Source organism: Vipera ursinii, assembly GCF_947247035.1.
Source record: "Vipera ursinii genome assembly, chromosome: 12".
Lineage (NCBI taxonomy): Eukaryota > Metazoa > Chordata > Lepidosauria > Squamata > Viperidae > Vipera > Vipera ursinii.
In genome coordinates, this window is record NC_139525.1 from 16,266,036 (window position 1) to 16,293,841 (window position 27,806).

The following is a 27,806-nucleotide window of genomic DNA, read 5'->3' on the forward strand; positions in this document are numbered from 1 at the left end:
CAAAGAGGCCACCTTAAAACATTGTCAACAACACAACATGGCACAAAAGCAAAGCTCCTGAAGACTGAGCTGCTCGGAGCAGCTGTGATTTACCTGCCAGGACGCCTGAGTCGCCTAGGCCCTGTGGCAGACAGGTAGCAGGGGAAAACCCGGGAGGCCTGGCCCCCCCACCTCTCCTGCTCCAAAGGCTGCCCACCGCCCCCTTCTTTAATCGGACCACTCATTCTCATCCAGCTCCGAGTCGTCGTCTGATTCGCTGTATTCCACAGCAATCCTTCGGGAGAGGATCGTGGCCACATCGTTGCCCACTGGCTCTTTTTTGGCTTCCTGTTCCCACTGCTCTTGGACTTTGCGCAGCTGGATTCCTGGGGAGGGGAAAAAGGAAGGTTTTTTTCCTCCAGGTCAGCCTAAGGAAGCGGATGCTTGGCACAAGCTGAGGTCTTGGACCGGCTTTGTCCCTTCTGGGTGTGATGCTTTTGGTCTAACGCAGGGGTCTCCTAGCGTGGCGACCTTAAGACTTCTGGACTCCAACGCTCTCAGCTTGAGTGCCGGCGCTGAAGGTGGATCCGCTTACCAACCCTACCCAAGGATGCTGGGACCCTACTTCAGGAAGAGAGGGCATCTGGTCTCTGCCAGCAGCAGCTTGCCACGGCCAACTCACTGTGGAACAAGTCGCCGTGGCCAGTTTGCCATGAAATAACTCACCGCAGGAAAAGAATTACACTGATATCCAAGAAATGGTGAAACAGAATCATGAAAGGATGCCAAAGGAGAGACAAAATGAAATACGAATGATAAAAATTAAAATAATGTTTTAATTATTTTAAATAAGTAAATTGAATGGTTAAATTGCCCTGTGGTGAGTTGTCTCACGGCAAGTTGGCAATAGCGAGACTTCACAGTGCTTTACAGCCCCTCTCTGAGCGGTTTACAGACTCAGCCTATTGTCCCCAACAATCCGGGTCCTCATTTTACCGGCCTCAGAAGGATGGAAGGCTGAGACAACGTTTGAGCCCGTCAGGATCGAACTGCTGGCAGTGGGCAGTGAGTTTGCCTACAATTATGCATTCTGACCACTGTGCCACTATGGCCATGGTGAACTGACCATGGCAAGATGACCCTGGTGAGCTGGGCATTGCAGGTTGTCCCACTCTGCCCTTTGGTTTGGGGGACAGGGTGATGTTCTCCTAATTTTGCTTCCTTTGCCAACTGCCTCCTGGCAGAAAGCCAGGGCCACTAAAGTCCATCAGCTCCAGCTCTGCAGGTGTGTCCCAACCGTAGGCAAAGCCAAGGCATTTACTCACCCCGGCGGATGGCAGCAAGCAGGTCACTCCTGGCATCGGTCATCGGAATCAGGGGCACCGGCTGCTTCCGGGATTCCACCGTCAGGGCAGGTGGCGAGGCTGTGTGTGCGGGGGAGGCCGAGATGGTGGGGGGCCCGGGGGGCGGAGGGGGAGGTGCAACAGGAGGTCCCATGGGGCCAGCCTGGGGGGGAGAGGCAGAATAGGGGCAGGGCGCAGCAGGGGGAGGGGTGGGCACATAGGTGGCATGGCTAACGGAAGGGGCCGCGTTGGGCACCATGGCGGAAGGTGCTGAGATGGGGCTGTCGAAGGCGGTTTGAGCCGAGGGGATGACTGGGGGTGGGGGCGGAGGAGCAGGCGGCACAAAATAGTCTGCCATTGGCACTGGTTGAGGACTGCAAAGAAAGACAGAGGGAGAGATTCACTTAACAACTGTGTGACTGATTTGACAACTGCAGTGATTCACTTCACAAGTGCCATGAAAAGTCATAAAATGGGGGCAAAACTCACTTAACAAATGTCTCGCATAGCAACATCAATTTTGGGCTCAATTGTGGTTGTAAATGAGGACTCTCTGCACCTTAGAAGCTCTGCCATTGTTGATAACCTCGAGGAATTTGGTAAGGAAATCTCTCTAAAACGGTGACAACGGGTTGTCCAACCTAAAGTAGCCTTAGCTGACTAAATTCCTTTCTTCCCTTCGAGTCTTGGATGGCCCATTTCCTTGATTTGGAGAGAAGCTTCTTAAGGCCAGAAGGTTCAAGTTTTCTAAATCTATTGACTGTCCTTTTAAAGCTTTTTGTTTCATGCAACCAATACATTTTTATTCCCCATAATCAATGAATGCAGATCTGTTCTAATATTTTCTGCTTTTGCCTCTAGGCAAGGAAAATAAAGGTCAAGGCTGTTTCTATGCTCATGTGATCCAAGGATTGTTGCTTATCTTAAAATACACGGCTGTCTTTTGCTGCGGACAAGGTAATGACCTTAACATGATGTTCTAACCAAAAAAGGCAAGGAAGCCATTTCTTTGCAGGCGAAGATCTTTTCCAATTCAAATCTGTGCTTTGCAGTATAATATCTCTTGGCTACCCTTAAATACGATGAGGAATGCTCAAAAGGTTTCCAAGAAAAGATTGGACAGCCATTTGTCCAGGATGGCATACAATCTCCTGCCTTGGCCAGGAGGTTGGACTAGAAGACCTCCAAGGTCCCTTCCAGCGCTAGGATTCTATGAAATATTCTCTGAAATCCACCATGCATATTTGTCTACTGCAGGGGTCCCCAGTCCCTAGCCCACTATTGGGCCACGGCCTATTTGGAATTGGGGAGCATGAGTGGCTGGCAGGAGTGCGTGTGCACGTACACACAGTTCATCTTGCACAAGTGGCACGCCGGCCTGCACGCATGCAAGTGCCCACAGGTTGAGCTGTGCACACACAGCCCAATTTGGAATACGACACAGACCAGTAGTGGGCTGCAGCCCCGGGGTTGGGGACCCCTGGTCTACAGCATCAATTCAGGCTGCTCTCCGTGGTCCTGATACTTTCCCCCCAAATATTTACCATCGAATTGCTGTTTTACTTAGAACATAGAATATAGAACATGGAATAATACAATTGGAATGGACCTCAGAGGTCTTGTAGTGCAACTCTCCTGCTTGAGCAGGAGACCCTACACTATTTCAAACAAATGGCTGTCCAGTCTCTTTTTGAAAGCCTCCAGTGATGGAGCAACCACAACTTATGAAGGCAAGCTATTCCGTTGGTTGATTGCTCTCACCGTTAGGAAATTCCTCCTTTGTTTTAGGTTGCTTCTCAAATAAACATCGATTTATGTATATTTGGCCATGGCCAATGCTATGCATGTCATAAGTGTAGCATCAACATGGAAATACGAATGGGCAGGAGCATTAGACTTTTCCCTTTTTATGCCTGCTCACCTTCAAGTCCTGGTGACTGTGTAGTGTTTAGGGCAGGGGGAATAACCTCAAGGACAAAAGGAAGGCTGTCTACCAAGACACTGCTCAGATAAGAGGGGCCTAAACCTGGTCCAAGAAGGTAACTTGAGAAAACATTTCAAACCAGCTCCTCCCTCACTTGCACAGAGATATACGAGGGAGGAAGAACATTCTATTTTGCAAGATTTGGTTACTACAGCTGTACAGCAAAAGTGACTTACATTGCATTTATTAGTTAGGATTTATTAGTCTGGTCTAGGAGTAACATATGAACAACTTTGTGCAGTTGTCGCATCAAGACTTACAAATGAGTTTTGCCATTGGCCAGGGTTTTGCCTAGGGTTGAAAGTTACTAGCCAAAGGTCACCCTACTGATCTGGCCAGAACTAGAAGTCATGCTCTCCCAGCTTCTAACCAGGTGCCACAACCGCTACACCAAAATAGTTCTCTTCCTTGACCTTAAGGTGAGATGGTGGTGTTCCTACCACCATACAAGTTCACTTGGACAACTTCCTATAAGATGGAGAGATGATGTACATAAAGATCTCAGGGCCAGCTGGAGTACGACAGAGAAAGGCTGAGGGGAGATATAAACATCTGCTGAAGTGGAGAGTGACACAATCCAGATGAGTAAAAGCAAAAGTGAAGTGAAATCCCAGCTCTTCACAGCCTATTGCTTTCCTATAGTCTTCCTGGTCATGTTTTTTCCCCTCCTTGAATTGACTTGGTCTTAAAGCACAACTGCCAACACTAGCTTATTATGCGAGGCTCAACTTATTATGTGAGGTTCAACTACATTACTGAGGCTTTTAAATCACTAGGGTTTTTAATGGGAAGATTCGCCCTTAGGTCCTACATCCTTGTAATTGTGTCTTGTTTAGCAAGGGAAGCAAACTGCCATGCATTCCCTTAGGTTCACCTTCCTTTTTGGCCTGTGGACATCTTTCTATTGTAAAAAGAAAAGTTTTAATCGGGAAGAAACCAGTAATTGAAATTCTGCTGAGCAAAAGAAAAGGAATAAGTAAGGGGTAATTAGGGAATCCATTTATCGATGCTGACCTGACTACACTGAAAATAAATCAATTAGAAGTGGAAGGACCAGAGAGAAGGCTGCCAGTTAAAGTTGTAGAGTAATAAAACATTAAATTATTTGCAGAATGGCAGACTTTTTAAATTCCATCTAAAGGAATGCAGAAATGCAACACATCACCAGCATTTGCTAGAGAGCTCCATGAGAAATTTGTAGATTGCTTTTATTAAAATATAGATCACTTCCTCAGCCCACCTAAGGAAATAATTCACATTTTAAAAAACTGTTGTGTTCAAATGTCCTGACTCAATCTGCCAATGATACACACATTTTGTAAAACAGTTCATTAAAAAAAAAACCTTTAAGATGTAAAAATTCAGATATTGGAGAAAATGGGCATAAAACATACAAAATTAACGAGAATCATATTGTATAATAAAAAAGACTTTAAAAAAAATGCCTGTTCCAAGAAAATAGATAACCTGCGTCATGTTCAAACAAAAGCATACAAAAAAAATCCCTAATAGGTTTCGTGCCAGGGATTAAATTGATTGGAAACTAAAGGGAACAAATTTACAATAAAAACAATGAGAAATAATGAAACGCAATCATTCTGCTTTGCCTTGGAACACGATAATGCTGATTGAAAGATTCCCCATAGCAACTGCTTCTCAGCTAAAACATCCCTCCCGTTGTAGTTGTGAAAATCCACATTCTAGTAAATTCGCTCTAGGCCAGGGGTGTCAAACTCAATTTCATTGAGGGCCGCATCAGCATTGCGGTTGTCCTCAGGGGGCCGGGTGGGTATGGTCTGGGTGGGCGTGGCTAGAGTGCGTATGGCCTACTGGGTGGGCGTGGCCAGAGTGCGTATGGCCTACTGGGTGGGCGTGGCTAGAGTGCGTATGGCCTACTGGGTGGGCGTGGCCAGAGTGCGTATGGCCTACTGGGTGGGCGTGGCCAGAGTGCGTATGGCCTACTGGGTGGGCGTGGCCAGAGTGCGTATGGCCTACTGGGTGGGCGTGGCTAGAGTGCGTATGGCCTACTGGGTGGGCGTGGCTAGAGTGCGTATGGCCTACTGGGTGGGCGTGGCTAGAGTGCGTATGGCCTACTGGGTGGGCGTGGCCAGAGTGCGTATGGCCTACTGGGTGGGAGTGGCCAGAGTGCGTATGGCCTACTGGGTGGGCGTGGCCAGAGTGTGTATGGCCTACTGGGTGGGCGTGGCCAGAGTGCGTATGGCCTACTGGGTGGGCGTGACTAGAGTGCGTATGGCCTACTGGGTGGGCGTGGCCAGCTCTACATCGTTCGCATCAAGGCTGCCTATGGGGGCCTGGGCAGGAGTGGGACAGATCTGAGGGTCTCTGGCGGAAGGAGGGTCTCTGGGTCAGGGCCAAGGCAGTGGGGGCTGTTCCCTCACTGTTTCCAGGATGGCTTCACGGGCCGCATGAAACCACTTCACGGGCCGGATCTGGCCCCCGGGCCTTGTGTCTGACATGTCTGGTCTAGGCCAAAATGTGTTGTTGCACTTCCCAAGATGAAGCCTTCAACCTGGAATATAAACGGGTCCCCGTCTGGAGGCAGGGATCAGAGGAAGCTGGTGGAGAAAATCGCTCCCACGTATTGATTACAGGCAGTCCCTGACTTACAACAGTCCATTTAAGTGACCGTTCAAAGTTACAACGGCACTGAAAAAAATTAACACGCGCTCGGGAAGGACCCTAATCCAGGTCTTCTTTGTGCCAAACAATCTTGGCTGGCTTTGGGTATGGATGCAGAATCCACCCTTTCTTTGGCTGTTGGAAAGGGCTGCCATCCAATGTGTTGATTAGCCAATTAAAAAGGGATTAAGTGTATATCTTGGTACAGGCAGTTCTCGACTTAGAACCACAATTGAGCCCAAAATTTCTGCTGCTAAGTGAGACAGTTGTTAAGTGAATTTTGCCCCATTTTGCGACCTTTCTTGCCACAGTTGTTCAGAGAATCCCTGCGGTTGTTAAGTTAGTAACCTGGTTGTTAAACGATTCTGTCTTCCCCGTTGCCAGAACATATGAGTTCTTACCATTTTTCACACTTACGACCGTTGCAGCATCCCTCGGGTCACGTGACCAAAATTCAGATGCTTGGCAACTGACTCATATTTATGACGGTCGCAGTGTCCTGGGGTCACGTGATCGCCTTTTGCAACTTTCTGACAAGCAAAGTCAAGGGGGAAGCCAGATCCCCGTAACAACAACTATGGTAGCTCAACAACTATCGTGATTCACTTAACAACAATGGCAAGAAGGGTTGTAAAATGGGGGGGGGGAATCACTTAACAATTGTCTCACTTTGCAACAGAAAATTTGGGTTTATTTGTAGATGTAAATTGAGGACTATCTGTACTCTTAACCCTTTATCAAAATATACACATAATCCATTTTTAATTGGCTACTGGATGGTAACCTTTTCCAACAGCCAAAGAAAGGGTGAATTCTGCACTCGTGCAAAAAGCCAACAAGGATTGTTTGGCACCGAGAAGACCTGGATTGGGGCCCTTCCTGAGCACGTGTTAATTTAAAAGGCTAGGGGGAAAAATGGAATGGTGGTTATTGAAGTCGGATGAGAAAAGTGCAGGTCTGAGGATAAACAAACATCAACCACTGCTTATGAGCATAAGATTGGCTACAATTGCTCCAGTTCCTAAAAATCACAGCAAGGGGAAATGCCAACTCTTTCAACAGTTGACCCCAGATGGTATGTCAAAACCCATTAAGGAATGTAACCTCAGTGCCTGGTTTATGTCTATGCTCTCCGAGAAAGGTGTGAAGAAGCCTCCTTGTTGCAGTGAGCTGGAGGTGGGCTGATGTTATCTCCCCAGTTCCCACAACGGACTTAACACTTGGGGATTGGCTATCCCACATCGGGCAGTCAACTATGAGGTGGGGTCCTGCTTGGGTATACTATAATCTTCTGGGTTGCGCGGGAAATCTCAGATCCTCAGATCTATTATGCCTGCTATCACCTACTCTTAATAAAAGTTCCTGCTTGGAAGAAATTGTTTCCAAGAGTTCTGCTTTCCTAAAATGTGGGCTTGAAGTGGGTCCTGACATGGTATTTACATAGAGGACTGAGCCCTGTTGGTGCGACTAGAGAGGTCACCGTGTGTGACCTTTGGCTGGGGACCACTGAAAGATTCCCAGGATTATGGACCAAACAGCAGTCCGGGCTTGCCCTAAGATACGAATCTCCCACTATACCAGTTGGCTGAAATAATGGGCACACTTTCCTATGCTCCTACGCAACAGGTATGATTTAATTTCTCAGGACAGTCAAGAGTTATCTTCCATCAAAGGATACAACTCTAGGCCAGGGCTCTCCAAACCTGTCAACTTGAAGACTTGTGGATTTCAACTTCAACTCCCAGAATTCCCCAACTATGCTGGCTGGGGAGTTCTGGGAGTTGAAATCCACACGTCTTAAAAGTTGCCAAGTTTGAAGGCCCCTGCTTTAGGTATTATTTTCTAAGGGTGATATCAGGGCATTGAATCTTTATTTGGGGCCCACCCATACATACATACATGCATACATGGCAAAGAAAGGGGTTATAATCTGGCTTCTTGTAGAATAAGTTACATCACATTTCTGTAGTTCTGGAAAGAGGCACTATTCAAGCCGGGAGCATCAGGAGGCACCCAATTCTTCCTGCTTAAGGAGAAAGTCATGACAAACAGACAAAAGAAGAAGGCAGGAATCCATACCCATAGTCCTTGATTATCTGAGGTCTTGGTCCGTTTAACATAGTCTCGGGTGGCTGTGGCACATGGGGCTGCTGTACCCGGTTGAGGCTGTTCTGCCGGCTGCCCACTGCCGAAGGCCTGAAGATCTGATCCTGGACCTGGGTGGCCACCAGCACCACTTCTTTGTTCTCGGTGGCCAGATGTGAGGTTGGGGCCATCATCTGTTGGCCAAGATGGTTAGGACTGGCTGGGTAGGAATGATCAGCTACATCGGATGCGTAAGATCTGTTGCAGACAAAAACACCAAGAGATTGTACCCCTGGAGGGCAGGGACGGGGGGGGGGGGAGGGATGAGCAGAGGAGCCAGTTGATGGGAGGGATCTGATGGTATCTATCACCTCTTGGAACAAAGGGATTGGGGGAGGAGGAGGAGGAGATGAAAATGAAGGAAGAGATGATGAAGGAGGAGGAAGAAGAAAAGGAGAGCAACATGAAGGTGGAGGTGAAGGAGGAGGAGATGAAGGTAGAGGTGAAGGAGGAGGAGGAAGAAAAGGAGAACAAGATGAAGGTGGAGGTGAAGGAGCAGGAGGAAGGGTGGGAGGGGAAGGTAGAAGAGAAAGAGGAATAGAGGGGCCATAGAGGGAAAGAGAAGGAAAGAGGACAAGGGAAGGAAGAGAAGGGGAAGGGGCAGGTGGGAAGGAGGTGCAAGCACAATTCCACATGTTCCAATTGGTGCCCTTAAGTGCTCAGCTCAGCGCCACCAGCGCCACCAGCGCCATCCAGCCAAGCCCTCGCCCCGAGGCAGCAGTCCCCGAGCAGCAAATATTGGGATTCATTTTTTTTAAAAAGGCACTGATTTCCCTGACCCTGCAACTGCCCAAAGGACGTGCCCTCCTCCATAAAAGCATCCCCAAAGCCCTTGCAAAGTCAAAGCAAGGGAAAGCCAAAACAACAGAGCAAAGCAAGTCAAGGCAGCCAAAGCAACGGAAGGAGGCCAAGCGAGGTGTGTCATTCACAAAACCTGCCTATTATCTGGGGACAGTGATCCTTCCGATGAAGCCATGTGATATGGGGATGGTGAGAACCTGTTATCCGGCCGGAATTCTTTATCGTAAGCCATCATATTCCACTCCAGCCGCCGGTTTCGCGCCTTCCGCACTTTCTTCACCTCCCGGGTGGAATCCTCCACCAGTCGCTGCTCCTGGAGGGAGTTGGGTGGGGAAGAAGAAAAAACCCTTCAGCGAAGCCCACTCCCCCCACCCCCCACCCCTTTGGAGATGGCTCCAAAGAGCTGGGGCAAAGTCCCCTCCATCCCAATTACAAAACAGCTTATTCTACACCTGTGTCGTGATTCAGCATCAGCCTGTGGTTTCGGCAGCTAAGTCGGACAATTCTGAAGAGGAGGAGGAGGAGGAGGAGGGGTTTGGAGAGCCTTTGGTGTCAGAGGAAGGTTCTGATGCACAGCAGAACTCTCAGCCTGGCCCCTCCCATCTTGTTCCTCCCCAGACTCAGCTGTGTGAGCATGAAGGATTGGAAGAAGACGATCCACAGCTGGCTCTGTTCAGGAACGCTAGGAGCAGGAGGCAATCTAGCAGAACTGAGCAGAGGAAAGCAATGAGGCAACTTGGGAGAAGGCAATGAGAAGCCACACCTTGGGACTGCTGTTAAAAGGGGAATGTGTGGGAGGTGCTGGTTGCTGAAGGCAACCGTTTGAAGAGCTTCTGATAAGTCTTGGTCTGTATTTGTTTAACTTTTGTTTGAACTTTTTCGTTTAGCTTTTGCAAATATTTTTTTTAATCCCATTTATATTTTATTTTATTTATTTATTTTTTATTACATTTATATCCCGCCCTTCTCCGAAGACTCAGGGCGGCTTACAAGCTTAGCAGTAGCCTTCATTCTATGTATATGCCTGCTTGTTAGGGCCCACCCATACATACATACATGCATACATGGCAAAGAAAGGGGTTATAATCTGGCTTCTTGTAGAAGCCGTCCTTCTCCGAAGACTCAGGGTGGCTTACAATCTAAAGCACAAATCAATGTGCTTAGCAATAGCCTTCCTTCTATGTATATGCCTGCTTATTAGGACTTTCAGGGACCCCCAAGCGGCATTATTACAAAGTCAGCTTATTGCCCCCAACAATCTGGGTCCTCATTTTACCTACCTCGGAAGGATGGAAGGCTGAGTCAACCTTGAGCTTGGTGGGACTCGAACCTGCACTAATTGCAGGCTGGTTGGATTAGTTCCATCCTATTGTTTATAAAAAGGGGTTGTCCCTGACATTCCAACAGGGCCGGTCGTAGGTTGGAACAGAACAACCTGGCCTTGTTGAAGCAACACGTGGGAATCCTCTCCATCCCATCTCACCCCTGCTGTGATTCCCACAATGGCTGCAAAAGTGGATGGATTTAGCAGAGAGGGCTAAATGGACTGCTTTGACTAAAGAAAATAATACAATCAATTTTGCTTCTGCATGGAAACCACTTCTGGACTTCGGGCTTGAGGTGGGAGGAAAAAAAAGAAACTTTTGATTTTGGGTTTTGCTGATTAGATAGCTGCTGATTAGAACAGCTTCAAAAGCTGACAGAGTTCGCAGAGAGGGCTAAATGGACTGCTTTGATTGAAGAGAAGAATACAATTTATTTTGCTCCTGCATGGAAACCACTTCTGGACTTTGTGCTTGAGGTGGGGAAAAAACCTTTGGTTTGTTGTTATAGAAATGGCTAGTAAATGTTATCATATAAAAGGTAAAAGTTGAGGTTATATGTTATGATCTTATTCTATTGAACCAAAAGAAGCCGTAAGTCAACACTCGTCTTTTTTCTTTCTTCCTTTTCCTTCCTATTTTCCTATCATTCCCATTTTTCTTTGTATTTTGGCATTTTATATTTTGATAAACTAATAAAAATTTGCGGCACACCCTTGCTGAGTTACCTATGGACCATACAACTGGATGGGAAGGGGAAAGCAAAAGTAGGACACACCTATTTTCTTTGTAAAAAAAGATGAGATTCATAAAATCATAAAGCCGGAAGGGACCTTAGAGGTTTTCTAGTCCAGCCCCCTGCCCTAAGCAGGAGTCCGTATACCATCCTGGACAAATGGATATCCAATCTCTTTTTGAAAACCTCCCAACTCTGGGTGGGAAACTGTTCCACTGATTAATTGTTCTCACAATTAATTCTTAATTTTCTCCTTGGTTCCACATAAACCTCTTCCTGTCTTCTATGATTTCTAGATGGAAATTTAGCTGCATCTACAACAGCCAGTCCCTGACTTACAGCCGTTCGTTTAGCGACTGTTCTAAGTTACAACGGCACTGGAAGAAGTGAGACTCGGCGACCAGTAATGTATTTACAACAGTTGCAACATCCTGGGATCATGTGACTAGCCACGGGCAACCTTCCCAGCCAGCCTCCGACCGGCCAAATCAATGGGGGGGGGGAGCTGGATTCGCTTAACAACTTTGTGCCTCACTTAACAACTGCAGTGATTCACTTAAACACTGTGGCCGGCAAGGTTGTCAAATCGATCTGCAGAAATCCTCAATCATCCAGGTCATGGTTGTCTCAAAAGGGCTTTTTCAAAAGGCCACTGGACCGTTTTCCCCCCCTCGAGGAAGAATAAGAAGAGGTTTCGCTTCTCATCCGAGAAGCTTCATCGGTTCTGGCAGGATGAGGGAGGGGCTATGGAGGGATTAGTTCATTAGGGTTGTAAAACCAGGGCCATCTCAGTTAACCACCTGAGCCCAACTGTGGAGGTAAGTCAAGGACTACATGGATCACCTGCCACGAACTCCAGGTTCTGCAGCTGTTTTTTTAATTATTTTACCTTCTGCCTGCGTTTCTCTTTCCTCTTGTCTTCTGTGGCTTGCAGCATCTTCTCTTTCCACAAGTTAAAGAAATACGAGGGGTCGGTGTAGAACTTTAAGCCATCTTTCTTATCATCCCTGGAAGAGCAAGCGGGAGGAAAGGAGGGACACAAAGAGAGCAAGGAGAAAAGAAAGGCACGGTTGTTGTTTACGACGGGCAGAGCTGCAGCACGACCCACGGTTGGCTTCCTCCTTGCCCCGCGAAGCTCAGTCAAGCGAGGCGGGCAGGGAAACGTATAGAGGAGCGGTTTTAGTTTCAGAACAGCAGGAGGATTTTTGGGAAAAAAAAGGAAGATTGCAAAAAGAAATGTGCTTCTGCAACGGAACATTTTAACGGTTCACATCTACTCAAAGAGAAATCTTAATATTCCCAGAGCTTGATGTTAAGTAATTCAACTGCTCCAAAGTAAGAGAAACTAAAACTGCTAACCTTGTAAGCTGCCCTGAGTCTTCGGAGAAGGGCGGGATATAAATGGAAATAAAATAAATAAATAAATAAATAAATAAAATAAAAAAGAGGAGGAGGAGGAGGAGGAAGAGGAGGAGGAGGAGGAAGAGGAGGAGGAGGAGGAGGAGGAGGAGGAGGAGGAGGAGGAGGGAGAAGAGTTGTTGCTGTTGTTAAATCCTTTTCTGGGTTCTTCCCAACAAGATAATGAGGGAAAGGGAAGGGAGGGGAGGGAAAGGAGGGGAGGGGAGGGGAGGGGAGGGGGAAGAGAAGGAGAAGGGAGGAGGAAGAGGAAGAGGAGAATGGTGGAATCCTGCAAGAACATTGAGACGCAGCATCCTGCAAGTCCCACTTTTGTAGAGTTACTGTGTCCTACATGTTGTGCAGAATAAATACTCTCTTGAAACTTGGGGAGGAGCTGAGAGTTGCTCAGTCCAAAAAGAAAGAGCGAGAGAGAGGCCCGTTTCAGTGCAAGAGGCTTCCAGCAATATTTCCCCCACTGCTTCCTTGGTTGTAAGGTGCCCAGAGTCGCCTCGAAGCTAGATGGGCGGCCTATAAACTTAATAAAGCAAATCAGTCAATCAATCCCCACCCTTGTCATCATCCAAATTATAATTGATAATAAACTTTTGTTACTGTCACCACTCTGTGGATCTCCACTGTCGTAAAGACATGCTTCCTCTGGGCACCAACCTCCAACCTATCCCTGGTCAAATTCCTTCCTTTAAGCCAGGGGTCTCCAACCTGGGCCACTATAAGACTTGTGGACTTCAACTCCCAGAATTCCCCAGCCAATTCTGGGAGTTGAAGTCCACAATTTTGGGAGTTGAAGTCCACAAGTGACCCAGGTTGGAGACCTCTGCTCTAACCCTTAGAATGGATGCAAACCCACCAGCTCTGCCCCTCGCCCACCCTACCTGTATGGAGTGAGGATATTTAAGGGGGGAGGCTTATCACAACGCTGGTACATCTCCATCACAGGATTGGGAATCGAATTGCGGGACACCACCTGCTGGTTCTGGATGGTCGAGCTCTTGAAAGCTTTCCGCATGTTGATATCCTGCAGGGAGACTGGAAGACACAAACCAGGCACGCTTTAGGATAGGCTCGTGACCCTCTCTCATCCACAAAACACACAGACACACTCGTACACACGCACACACATGGCCGCTGGCAAAACCTGCTGGTGCTTTTTCAAGAGGCAACTGGACTTTGTTTTTCCTTGGGGACATTGCGCTACTCATCCAAGAAGCTTCTACGATTCGGACTGAATGAGGGAGAATGGAAGGATTTATATTCCTTGCAATCATCTGGTCGTTAGTACTCTCTCTGAGAATCGTTGAGGCCACTTCCACATCCATTTGCACTATTCAGGTGTCTCTGAGGACACACATAAACCTCCAAGTGGCCTCAATGACCCTCAGAAAGAATGCTAACCATCAGATGACTCCAAGGAATACAAATTCTTCCATTCTCCACCATTCAGTCCGAACTGAAGAAGCTTCTTAGATGGAAAATGAAATGTCTTCAAGGAAAAACAAAGTCCAATTGCTTCTTGAAAAAACATCTTTGGGACACCCTGGATGATTGAGAATCTCCATGGACAACCTGCTGGGCAGTTGATGCAAGATGTTGACCCAACTGTCAAATGATTTTAAATGTGATTTTATTAATAACTGTTTTTTAGCCAGCAGAGGGTAGGAAGCCGAAAGTCTGTCATAAATAAAAAATATATTGGTATTATGTTGTGTGCTATGCAGAAAGTTAGGGAAAAATAAATCTAAATAGCTTTAAGACTAAATAACTCACTAAAAGTTGGAATGAGGAGAGTGGGGTCTGGATTTTGCACACAGTCACAGACAATGGGGCCATTCTCTGACTTACAAAGACATTTTGCCAGAAGATAATAAGGAGGCATTGAAGGGGATGTGAGAAGGGATGATATTTGTCAACGAGTGGATGAAATATGACAGAGAGAGAGAGAAAGAGAGACAAAGAATGGGTCAAAGAATGGAAATCTATTCAGTCTGACCATCGGTACCTTCTTCCACTGTGGAGTCCAGCTGAGTGACTTTGATCACCAAAAGATCCACTCGTTCCTGCAAGGAATTCATCCGCAAATAAAAGCTATTGGCTTCGTTGAAGAGTTCTCCAAAAATATCTTCGGCGTGTCTGCCTGAAAAGAGGGGTTAAAAGGGAAGCCCGTTGGAGGTCTGCAGAGACAGAGATGGCCTTCAAAAAGTGGTGTTGGGAAACTGGATGGAGAAGCCATCATAAACCACTGGATGCGATGTTCTAGATTAGTGTTTCTCAACCTGGGTGACATTAAGATGTGTGGACTTCAACTCCCAGAATTCCCCAGCCAGCTTTGCTGGCTGAGGAATTCTGGGAGTTGAAGTCCACACATCTTAACGTCGCCCAGGTTGAGAAACACTGTTCTAGATGGTAACTATGGCTAGTACTGTTCCTAGTTTGGACTAGTGGTCTTTCTAGTCAGCCAATCACATACAGGTAGTCTTCAACTTATGACCACAGTTGAGCCCAAAACTTCTATTGCTAAGCGAGACAGTTGCTTAGTTTTGCCCCCTTTTACCACCATTTGTCCCACAGTTGTTAAGTGAATCATTGCAATCGCTAAGTTAGTAACACGGGTTGTTAAGTGATTCTGGCTTCCCCACTGACTTTGCTTGTCAGAAGGTTGCAAAAGGGGATCACATCACCACTTCCGTGGCCATGTGGCCAGCATGATTATAAGACCGACGTGCAGAGAATGCTGTTACCTTCTCACCCAAGTGGTGCCTATTTATCTACTCGCATTTCCAGCCTCTTTAACTGCTAGGTGGGCAGGAGCTGAGGCAAGTAACAGGGGCTCACCCTGTCACATGGTGGATGGGTCTTGAACTGCTAACCTTCTGGTTGACAAGCCCTGCATCTCAACCGCTAGGCCACCGTGTCCCCTTTAGATGGGATAATATCCCAGGGAACATCCCTGCCATTAACCTATTCTCTCTAGAGATGGATTCTCTTTTGGATATCAATGTTTCAAAAGCAGACAGGACCCCTCCCTTTTTGCACTCTGCTGTGGAAAAAGCCACATGAACCAGCCGTGAACACCAGCTGACCTTCAAATGCTCCTGTTGGCTTTGCAGATAATTAATCAAATCAGGCAGGCAAGATAAGCTCAGCAGAAGAAAAGGCTCCATCCCTAACCAATGTAAGCAAATCAGGTTGGGTTCTGGTTTTTTGACCCCTTGGATGGACCTACTGGGACAATTTCCAGTCCTTGGGAAAACGCAAAACTCTAACGTGATGACCTGCTTTGTTGGTCACCTGACTTTGCCCAAGGAAGGAGATCAAAATAATGTAGAGCACTGAAGAAAGGTGCAAAACAGATTTTTTCCCCCAAGACGTGAAATAATTGTGACCTGCTACGTCTCAAAGCCTGCACACACTCATTCCCCAATGTTGGGAAAAAGGCAAATGATGCTATTTGTACTTTGCAGATAATATTAAGCAGCCATGTTTTCATAGTCCGTCTTAAAATGGGTTCAGACTGCTGAGAATTTTTGATAAGTATTTCTAGTTCTTCTGATAAAAATGTTACAAACCCAACTTTATTGTTTTTTCTTGCAGCATCAATCAATAGGAAAGTATAAGTAAGGAGAAAAAGGAAGTATCCAATGCTAATATGGGAATATGGAGAGATGCATTTAAATCTGGTTGCATTTGAGTGCCAAGAGGGATTTTCATGAATTTGCAGTTACAATAAACAATATTTTCACTGGATTCTGACAGCTCAGAGCCATGCCTTGAGGACTGTCTCAATTTGGGATCCAGTAGATTATTTTAGCCCAATTACTGAATTAGGCCATTTCCTAGATTGATGCAATAGAATGAACCATGAATAAACCAAATCAGTAGCCTCCAGCTCCCTAATCATCTTTGTTGTTCTTCTCTGCACTCTTTCCAGAGTCTCAACCTCTTTTTCGTGTTGCGGTGACCAGAACTGGATGCAGGATTCCAAGTGTGGCCTTACTAAGGCTTTGTAAAGCGGTACTAAAACTACAGGTGTTCTTGATTCTATCCCTCTATTAATGCAGCCTGAGAGTCCATTTCAAGTTGGTTGAAAGTCACCTAGAGTTGCCTCTTGGCAGGATAGGTAGCATATAAACTATTAAGTTAGTTAAGTTTAAGTTTAAGGTTAAATTAACCTAAATTAATAATAAGTTGGAAGGGACCTTGGAGGTCATCTAGTCCAACCCCCTGCTCAGGCAGGAAGCCCTATACCATTTCAGGCAAATGGCTGTCCAGTCTCTTCTTAAAAACTTCCACTGTTGGAGCATTCACAGCTTCTGGAGGCAGGTTGTTCCACTGGTTAGTTGTTCTAACTGTCAGGAAGTTTCTCCTTAGTTCTAGGTTGCTTCTCTCCTTGACTAGTTTCCATCCGTTGCTTCTTGTCCTGCCTTCTGGTGCTCTGGAGAACAGCTTGATTCCCTCTTCTTTGGGGCAGCCCCTGAGATACTGGAACACTGCTATCATGTCACCCCTCGCCCTTCTCTTCATTAAACTAGACACATCCAATTCCAGCAACCGTTCCCTGTAAGTTTTAGCCTCCATTTAAACTAAATTAAATTTAGATTTGTGGGTCTCGGGGGACGTGCGAAACCTGCCCACTTACTGAGGCTTCCCAACTGTTTAATGATGGCAGCCAAAGTGCTGTTGGTCACGCACTCCAACTCGCTGGTCACCCCATCAGGAAGGGCCCCCCGGCAAAGGTGGCGGGGCTCGATATTGCGCTTCACCAACGGCATCTTGGCGAGGGGTCAGTAGACCAAGCCTGCGATAAAGAGAAGAGAGAAAGTTTCATTTTCTTTCGGGATGTTCTTCCCAAGGGGTCTTCAGAAGGCACTGAACGGTGCAGAAGTTGCGGGCTCCTTGGGGCTTCTGACTTCATTTGCCAGAAGCCAACTGCAAAACCAGAAAAGGCAATCAATCCCATGACCCCGGATGCTGCAACCATTGTGATCACGATCATATCATGATCGTATGACACCTCGGGGATGCTACAATGGTGGTAAGTGTGAAAAACGGTCATAAGTTACTTTTTCCACTGCCGTGGTAACTTTGAACAATCACTCAATGAACGGTCGTAAGTTGAGTACTCTCTGTGCATGGAAAGAAGGGAGCCACCATATAACTAGAGAGAAAGAGAGAATAAAATATACAGTAAGTGCATTTTTATCTGCTGAAAAGAAAACCAGAATCTGCCTCCTTATCTCTTTTTTTCTTTTCTTTGTTGCTTCTTACTTATTCGCTTATCTCTTTAAATTTCCATTGTTTTTACTCTGTAAAGTAACTCTTCCATTAACATTCATTGAAAAATAAATGAGACCACGGATCAAACTCAGAACCGTAAACTGGAAGGATGGACCTTCCCCATCTTCCCAACCTTCCCCCAGCCAGCAATCCTCAGGGATTAATTTTTGAATTTAATTCATTTAAATTTTAAAATGCAAATGCACATTCATTTTTTAAATTTTTTTTTCTAGCCTCGGCTGCAGAAAGAGCTGAAAACTCTGCCCGGTCCATCTATGGAGGGATACTTGGCTGTTAAACAAATAGATCACATAACCATGGGACATTGCAGCCATCATAAATACAGGCCAGTTGCCGAGTGTCTGAATCACATGGTCCTGGGGATGCTGCAACGGTCATAAGTGCAAAAAACAGTCACAAGTCCCCTTTTTTAATGCCGTTGTAATTTTGAACAGTCACTAAATGAATGGTTGTAATTCAAGGGCTACCTGTACCAATATCCATTGCTGGTCAAAGAGTGAAACTGGTGGAGGAGAAAAGAATCCAAAATCTTCTGGCTTCTGTTTTTCTACCTTATTTTCAGGCTGCTTAAGAGAATAAACAAGGACATGCATTCAGTTTTGCAGCTACTAAGATTGTTGGCCAAGCAGGTACAAAGATAGCCAGGGATTAATTGAAGCCTGGGAAATAGGCCCCTTGTCAGTCCACAAGAGTGCTGATTTATCACCTGCTTACCAGGTACTTAAGAGCCAAGGAACTGGTAGCACAGCCAATGACTTGACAGCCGGCCATCAACACCCCATTCAACAACTAAAAACCCACACACAACCAGGCACCACATAAATATGACGCATGAAACAGCCCAAAGCACATATTCTGGTAGAGAGAAGTTTCCTGAGGATGGGCTCCAGCATGAATCTAAAGCTCAGAAAACTAAACCTCTGGTCCTGAATCCTGGAGCAACCTGGATCCTGCTTAAGAGCATCTTTCAAATTTCTCTTGATGGGTCTTTTTGAGTTGACTATCACCGGAGTTAGCAGAAGGTGCCACTGTTGGTGCTAATGCATCTGTCAGACCCTCCGTTCCTCACTCCGGGGCCTCTTGGCTGCCCATGCCATCCAAACTAGGGGGGAAATAATTGGGAACAGGCTCCTCCTGTATTTTCCTGGGATTCAGTGGAAGGGAGGTTATGCAAAGAAAGACAGAACCACTGAATACCAAGAAGGTCACCCTTTGCCCATAAAGATTTCATCCAGATAATCTTGCCATTTAAAAGAAGCGCTGAAGGCACGCTCTCTTTCGTCACTGATGAAGTGGTAGGAAGATGGCAGAAAGATTTTTGTGCCTGAAACTTTCATAAGCAGAACACTGACGCCGACATCCCCTAAACTGTGCTGAAGATGTTACCTAGCCTTGTAATGAAACGTTCGGAAACCGATGAACCACCACCCTCATCCTACACCTCAGCTTTGGACATTCGCCACTATGATGCTGATTTGGGAGAAAAGATTTCCAATGTGAAGGGTCCTTGCTGCTCTCTGAATTTGGTTGCTTTGTTGTAGATGTCGCATTACCCAAATTAGGTAACATCCTCCGCACTGACTGTTAGCACAACAGCACTGATGATGTTACCTAGTTTGGGTAATAAAATGTCTGCAAGAAAACAGCCAAGCTCAAAGAGTGCCCTTCATTTCAACCCTAAGCTACAAATATTCTCCTCTATTGATTTGTTTTGGAAGGAAACTCTTCCTAGATCCCTTCTCACGGCTCTTCTCGTGTCCTACCAACTGACGGTCTTCTGGATTCCACAGGTGGCTACCAGGCCCCAGAGGGATGGGGAGAGGCTGCATTTAACAGCCCACTTGAAAGGAACAGCTGAAAAGAGCTGAAACAGCTGCCAATTGACAGGCAAGCAAATGCCTTTTTCTGCCCTCCCGGGGTCAACTTGCAGTCCAAAAAGAAGACAAGAACTGCACGCACCAGAAACGACCAACAAAATGAACTCTGAGCTCCATCCTGTCCCAACGGAACTCTGCAGAAAAGACCTTGAGAATTTTGACCCAAGAGATTTCATGACCACATGGAAAGACCATTTCCTTCTTCTCACATCTATTCATTAAGCAGCCACTCGGAAACCAGCTTCTTGAGAGTGACTGATGGAGTTGAATGCAGAGCTACCCAGCTGTGCCTCATTGAAATGCTTGTCTTTGCAACCTTTGCAACCAGAAAGCTGCATTAGGCACGCTGAAAATCAGAGCTATTTAGTTCTGCCAATAGTGAAGCATAGAAAGGAGAGCAAAACGATCCTGGCTTACTCTGAAGCTTAGGAGACCTCATAGCTGATGCTTGTGGTCTTTCCTTGGGATGTTACAGAAGCCCACCAGCGTAAAGGATACCCTGATCCCAACATAAAACAGCAGAACTTCAATGGTTTCAATGTTAACCAGTTGTCAACTCTACAAATGAGCATGGCTGCATCCATTTTTCCTACTCATTTTTGGTTGCCACATAGAATGGAGGGAGGGGGGTTGCCCAGGTGCTTTGCTAGTCTAAATAATCTTTTGTCCCATGGGAACCAAGGTCATCGGCTGCTCCTGACACTGCTGGGCGTTGCGTAAAGAGCCCGCCAAGAAGATGTATTGGGGAACGTAGTTGCTTGTATAGTTTTAGGGGAGGGATTTTTTAACTTTGTATTGGGGAATTGTTACGTGTGTCTCCAGACTTGGTTTAATGTCATGGTTCTGACAGACAGAGACGAATAAAGCAGAACCCCAAGGCTTGCAAATTCCTCAAAGAATATGTTTTATTAGTTGCAAAGTATCGGCACGTCAAAAGTGAAACCAAGTCTGGAGACTCACGTACAGGCAGTCCTCGAGTTGTGAAGTAATGGAGACTGTTAAGAGAGATGGGCCCAGCACAAGTCTGGAAGCTCAGAAGACTAAACCTCTAGTTCTGGTGACCGAGCCAGATTGGATCCTGCAACAATATCCTGGGACATGTATATTTTGTAATGGAGACTGCCCATTATGGTTTTAAGTTGTGACGGTCATAAAACAGGCTAGTCATGTGACCAACTCAATTTTACGAGTTTTAAGTGAACACCGCGATTGTAAAGGGATCACAGTCATTAAGTAAATGCTGCATTTGTTAAGCAAATCCATGGTTTGCTATAGGCCAGTTTCACTGTAAACGGGAAATAGATGCTGGGTTTTGGCAAAATTGTCATAAAACACAATCATGTGACCATGGGACACACTGCAAATGGCCGTGAATGCAGCCCAGTTGCTGAAGGCCTGAAGTGTGGCCCACGACAGTGGGAGGGTGCTGACCACTGGAACTTTCAATCTGGATTGTGTCAGGCCCAAATAACCAGAAACAGGAGCTGAGTTCAAAGCCCTCCATTTATTACACGCTTCCTACACCCAAGAATGATTGGCTCAAAATTGGGAAAGGAGTCCGGCAAGGCTGTATACGGTCGCCCTGCCTATTTAACTTATATGCAGAGCACATCATGAGAAAGGCAGGGTTAGATTAATCAAAAGTTGGAATTAAGATTGCCGGAAGAAATATCAACAACCTAAGATATGCAGATGATACCACTCTAATGGCAGAAAGTGAAGAAGAACTAAAGAGCTGGTCAGTCCTAGAGGAGATCAACCCTGACTGCTCTTTAGAAGGCCAGATCCTGAAGCTAAAACTCAAATACTTTGGCCACCTAATGAGAAGGAAGGACTCACTGGAGAAGAGCCTCATGCTGGGAAAGGTTGAGGGCAATAGAAGAAGGGGACGACAAAGAATGAGGTGGCTGGATGGAGTCACTGAAGCAGTAGGCATTAGCTTAAATGGACTCCAGAAGATGGTAGAGGACAGGAAGGCCTGGAGGAACGTTGTCCATAGGGTCGCGATGGGTCAGACACGACTTCACAGCTAACAACACCACCCAAGGATCTCATTTACTAATGGTCAAGGCAAATTGGCACTAGATAAGAGTTCACAGAATTTGAGGGGGGGGCAGGACTTAGGTCTCTAGTGGGCTTGAAGAGACTCCAAACCATTGACTTATGACCGTTTTTTCACAGATACGACCTTTGCAGCATCCCCATGATCATGTGATCAAAATGTAGGTGCTTGGCAACTGCCTAGTTTGTGACAGACGCAGTGTCCTGGGATCAGTGGTGGGATTCAGCCAGTTCGCACCAGTTCGGCAGAACCAGTAGCTAATTTATTGTTGACCAAGCCTAGAATGGACTTCCGGAAACAGCATCCACACGGAGAACTGGTTGTTCGCATATTTGAATCCCACCACTGCCTGGGATCATGTGATCACCTTTTGCAACCTTCTGACGAGCGAAGTCAATGGGGAAGCCAGATTCACTTAACAACCTTGTTACTAACTTAACAACGGCAGTGATTCATTTAACTGTAGCCAGAAAGCTTGGAAGGGACCTCGGAGGTCTTTTAGCCCAATCTTCTGCTCAAGCAGGAGACTCATCTATTTTGGACAAGTGGCTGCCTTCTTGATAACCTCCAGTGATGGAGCATTCAATACCTCCTGTATGTAGTGAAGCCCACAAGTCAGGACCTTCCTGTCTCCTGCAACTACTCTTCATAAGGGAGGCAGCTTTTGAAGGTAGATCATATCTAAGAGTTCTCGCCTCCATAAATTGGTCTTACTCCTTGCCCAAGTTACTTCATGCCATGGGAGTGAATTGAAGGGGGGGCGGGTAGGAACATCTTGGGATCGATTCTGAAAAACTACATTTATTTATTTATTTTATTTTATTACATTTATATACCGCCCTTTCCCGAAGGACTCAGGGCAGTTTACAGGGTGATTAAAAAACCAAGATACAAAAGTTAAAAACATTTTTTTTTAAAAAAAAATATATTTGTCCCTGCATAAATAAAACCCCAGTTAAAATTAAGATTAATTCTCAGCCTGGCCCAGAGAGCTCAAAGAGCCAGGTCTTCAGGCCCCGGCGGAATGAACGGAGGTCGGGGGCAGTCCTCAGCTCCACTGGCAGCTGGTTCCAAAGGGCAGGCGCCCCCACTGAGAAGGCCCTATCCCTGGGTGTCGTCTGCCGGCAATCTCTTACCGGTGGCACCCTGAGAAGACCCTCCCTGTGGGAGCGCACTGGACGAAGGGAACTTGATGCCGGCAGCAGGTGTTCCCTCAGATATCCCGGACCCAAGCCATTTAGGGCGGCCTGACTCTGTTTAGCTAATAACCTTCAGCAAAAAATTTTTGAAGAACCTTCTCAATGCAAACGTCAATCCAGTGGGATGCTAATCCATGGCTGTCTGCTGACAAACATCTAAATTTAATAGTTTCCTAGGAAATCTTCACATCTGGACCTTTAGCAGCAGAGACCTGAAGGGTTTCCTCCTCACCCAGCAATTCATCATTGGGGGTTTACCTTGAAGGTCTCTTTAGCAAGTCTGCATTGGAAATTGCACATTATGGAACGGCTGATTAATCAACACCTGGAGCTGCTACATTAAATGCAGCCATTTGGATGAACAGGGGAAGAACTGGGAAAGGTAACATGGAGTCAGCATCAATGAATTCACATCACTCCCACCGCAGAGCATAAACAAGGATGCGAGAAGAGAACTATACAATGATTTTTCTATTAGCAACCGTCCTACACAGCATTCTGGCTAATGCATTAAATGAAGGAAGGAGAGGGAGAAGGTTAGAGATGGAGAGAAGAGCCACATCTGTACTAAAACAGATTTAGCTCTTTAGGCCCAGAGATCATAGAAAGCAGCATGAGCAAACAGATCTTAAAAGGCAGGAAAATAAGTAAGGATTTGCAGATCAGGCAATGACCTGGCGTGAAGGAATCAGGTTCCATAGCAGATGGAGATGGCCAGGCCGAGCTGGAGAGATGGGTCAAAGGTGTCATAACTCACCAGTCCCTGCATACCTGCAGGAGATCTAACTCCAGCCCACTCTGAATGCCTTTCTCATCTCCCGCTCATTTCCCTTGACCGCTAGTTGGTCAGATTCTTAGAGAGAGCTTAAGCTTGCAATAAACCTTTGTACTCATTTGAACTGCCTGAATCCCAATTTCCCCAGTGCCTGACAGCAGAGCTCACATTTTGCAATAGAAACAGAGAAAAAAGGATATGGGCACGATGCTATGTCAAGTGCCCTTTAGAGTTTGCAAAAGGTTGCAAAAACCTAAGTTTTTAGTGTTCTCTGAGCTTGACGGTTTGCTTGCAGATATTTTATGACGCATCATCATAAAACATCAGTGCTAGTAGGTGTTGGGTTTGCTCCCTGATTACGTACAGTAGTTTTGCCCTGCCCGTTTTGGTGGGAGTGTGGCTCCCTCCTTGGTAGGTTATTGTTTTCTGCTTGCTATTTGTCTGGTGTTAATCCTTGCTTATCTGGATGTTGGCGGCTGGAGGGGATGTGTTCTATTCTTTTTGTTTCCTCCCTAGGTTTTATTATTATCTCGTTTGAATGCTGCGCAAATGCAGTTTATCCCTATGTGTCTACTGATGAACGATTTGTCTGAACGCGAAGCTTCCAGGAATTCGATCTTGGGGGTTTTTTTGGATTGGACTTGGTTTAGGCGGCTCACAGTTTCCCAGCTGAAACTGTGGTTGAGTTTTGTTCATTGTGTTGTGAGAAGAAAGAGGGAAATGTCTTCTGAGAGACAGCTGATTTGCTAGTCTAGTCTAGCCGCTAATAGGTTAGCAGATGTGTTTTAATAAAAAAATACCTTCCTTTGAGAGATTGCAAGGGAGGCAGAAAAAAGAATGGAGAGGAAATGAGATATAAATATCCAAGAGATAGATGGGAGGCCTGCAAGTAGCTTATCTTGAAACGAGAACTTAGTCCAAGCCATCAAGAGACCTGGAAGAAATGGTTTCACATCATCTGAAGAGGCTCTGCCTTTAATGAACCTACAGGTAGTCCCAAGTCTACAACTGAGTCCCAAATTTCTGTTGCTAAGTAAGACAGCTGTTAAGTGAGTTTTTTTAAATCCCATTTATATCCCGCCCTTCTCCGAAGACACAGGGCAGCTTACAATCTAAGAAGCACAAATCAATGTGCTTAGCAGTAGCCTTCATTCTATGTATATGCCTGCTTATTAGGGCTTTCACACACACCCAAGCGGCATTATTACAAAGTCAGCTTAATTGCCCCCAACAATCTGGGTCCTCATTTTACCTACCTCGGAAGGATGGAAGGCTGAGTCAACCTTGAGCCTGGTGGGACTCGAACCTGCACTAATTGCAGGCAGCTGGTGTTACTTAAGGAGGCATTAGCCCACTGCTCCACAATTTTATAACCTTTCTTGTCACAGCTGTTAACTTGATCACTGCAGTTGTTAGTAACGTGATTGTGTGAAGTGAATCTGGCTCCCCCACTGACTTTGCTCGTCAGAAGATTACAAAAAGGTGACCACGTAACCCACAAAAAGGTGATCATGTGATCACGGCAACTGTCATATATATGAGTCAGCCGTCAAGCATCCAAATTTTGATCATATGACCCTGGGGATGCTGCAATGGTCGTTATGCGTGAAAAAACGGTCGTAACCTTTTCACTGCCTCTGTACCTTTAAACAGTCACCAAACGCACTGTTATAAATTGAGGACTACCTCTACTGCAAACAAGGCTTGGAAATTCTCCTTACATTTTCCAAAGTTCTGTATTTACCCCAGACTAGCATTAAAGACACTGACACCGATTTTGCTTGTGGGAAGCCAGCAGCAAAGGTTGCAAATGGTGATTATGTGACCATTGGATGTACTGCAATATCGCAATTGTGACCCAGTTGATGAGTGTCCGCATCACCAGCCTATCACCAAAATGACACAGTGACGGCCGCAACTACAAGGATTGGTTGTAAGTCTCTGTGTTCGGCAGAGTCATAACTTTGAATGCTCACTGAAGGAATAGTCATTAGAAATAGAAAAAAATAGAAATAGAAAAAATAGAAATAGAAATAGAAATAGAAATAGAATAGAATAGAATAGAATAGAATAGAATAGAATAGAATAGAATAGAATAGAATAGAATAGAATAGAATAGAATCTGGAAGGGACCTTGGAGGTCTTCTAATCCAGCCCCCTGCTTAAGCAGGAGAACCTATACCATTTCAGACAAGTGGCTATATAGTCTCTTCTTAAAAACCTCCAGTGATGGAGCACTCATGATTTCTGGTGGCAAGGTGTTCCACTGGTTAATTGTTTTCCCTGTTGGGAAGTTTCTCCTCGATTCTAAATTGCTTCTCTCTTTGATCAGCTTCCAACCATTGTTTCTCATCCTTCCCTCTGGTGCTTTTGAGAATAACGTGACCCCCTCTTCTTTGTAGCAGCCCCTCAGATACTGGAACACTGCTATCATGTCTCCCCTATTTCTTCTTTTCTTTAGACTAGCCAAACCCAAGTCCTGCAGCCGTTCTTCATATGTTTTAGTCTCCAGGCTTTTGATCATCTTAGTTGCTCTTCTCTGAATTTTTTCCAAACTTTCAACATCTTTTTTGTGATATGGTGACCAAAATTGGCTGCGGTATTCCAGGTATGGTCTTACTAACTAGGGCTTTGCAAAGCGGTACTAATACTTGATCTTGATTCATTAAATGAAGACCACCTGTATTGCTGAACCCCAGGGAGCTGCAACCCCAATGATCAATCTTGCTGGGCCGATTCCATCGTTCAAACCTTGTCTCCAATCCTATGACAGGCTACGAAAGACAGACAAGAAACTCAGGGGTGCCTCCAGGGAAACACAGTCGCAGTATTTTATTTTTAGTTGTGTGGAGAATTGTTTAAATTGGTGGAAGCCCAGATAGAAATGGGAACGGCTTTTCATCTGCACAAACCAGGCAGCTGAGAATCTAGGAGCTTCCAAGAATTCAGCTTCTGTTATCTGCTGATAATCCCTCGGATGGCACCAAGTTGTATATCATCAGTGATGGACTAGCTCACTCACTCTCCCTTCCGTTGTGTGTTTCTATACGGTGTGTGCCAGCTGATCTAAATTTACAGAGGATTGCGGATGGGGGAAAGAGTTTGACAACAGCCTCTGCAGCCAGCTAGGATGATGCTAAAGTGACAAGCACATCATGACATCACACAAATGGCATCTGTGCCCACGTCCATTGGGAAGTGACGGCTTTTATTTATTTATTTATTTATATCCACCTTCATTACATTTATAAATAACTGTCAAGACGGTGAACATAACCTAATACTCCTTCATTTTCCTATTTTCTCCACAACAACGACAACCCTGTGAGGTGGGCTGGGCTGAGTGAGAGTGATTGGCCCAAAAAATCACCCAACCCCCTTTCATGCCTAAGGCGGGACTAGAACTCACTGTCTCCTGGTTTCTATCTAGACCAGGGGTCTTCAAACTTGGCCCTTTTACAACTTGTGGACTTCAACTCCCAGAATTCCTCAGCTAGCATGCCTGGCTGAGGAATTCTGGGAGTTGAAGTCCACAAGTCGTAAAAGGGCCAAGTTTGAAGACCCCCGATCTAGACCAAATTAGTTTGCATTTATGTAACAACGACATCATCCATGTGCCATCATGTGCTCCCCCCCAATTCTCCCCACCATAGGTAGCCTCATGTAGCTCAGGTGGAATATTATTTTCCATTCTCTGTCCTGGGAATTTCCATTCAGTTTAATTTCTTAGCCTCAGATAATGGCATTATGAGTTTGTTTTATCAGAAAACTGCTTACAAATAGGAAAATGCCCTGTGTTTATCCCTTTAAACCCTATGGGGCTATTGTCTGACACCTTTTTACCTCTTTGAATGGTCAGTAAGTGAACCGTTGTAAGTCAAGACTTACCCGAATTGCTCTTTTCCAAATGCCAGATCAGCTTTTCCCATATCCCAGACCAGGGATGGGGAACCTTGGCTCTTTTGACTTGTGGACTTCAACTCCCAGAATTCTTGAGCCGTAGTTCCCCCATACTGGCTCAGGAATTCTGGGAGTTGAAGTCCACAAGTCATCAAAGGGGGATAGTTCCCCCCTGCTGGCCTCAGGAATTATGGGAGTTGAAGTCCAAAAGTCATCAAGGGGGTCATAGTTCCCACCTGCTGGCTCAGGAATTCTGGGAGTTGTAGTCCACAAGTCATAAAAGAACCAAGGTTTGTCACCCCTGTCCTAGACCAAAGTGATGTCCTTCACAT

The 27,806-nt window shown here is 45.8% G+C and overlaps 1 protein-coding gene across 1 annotated transcript; it reads right to left on the bottom strand.

Annotated features, from left to right (window-relative positions):
* Window positions 1-207: 207 nt before the first annotated feature.
* LOC310646123 (actin-binding protein WASF3-like) lies at window positions 208-17,135 on the bottom strand (the record flags this gene model as incomplete). The annotated part of the gene is made up of 8 exons (XM_083372371.1): window positions 208-365; window positions 1,305-1,696; window positions 8,026-8,289; window positions 9,021-9,205; window positions 11,840-11,957; window positions 13,242-13,395; window positions 14,366-14,500; window positions 17,003-17,135. The coding sequence occupies 8 exons, from the start codon at window positions 17,133-17,135 to the stop codon at window positions 208-210; spliced, it is 1,539 nt and encodes a 512-aa protein (XP_083228497.1).
* Window positions 17,136-27,806: the final 10,671 nt, after the last annotated feature.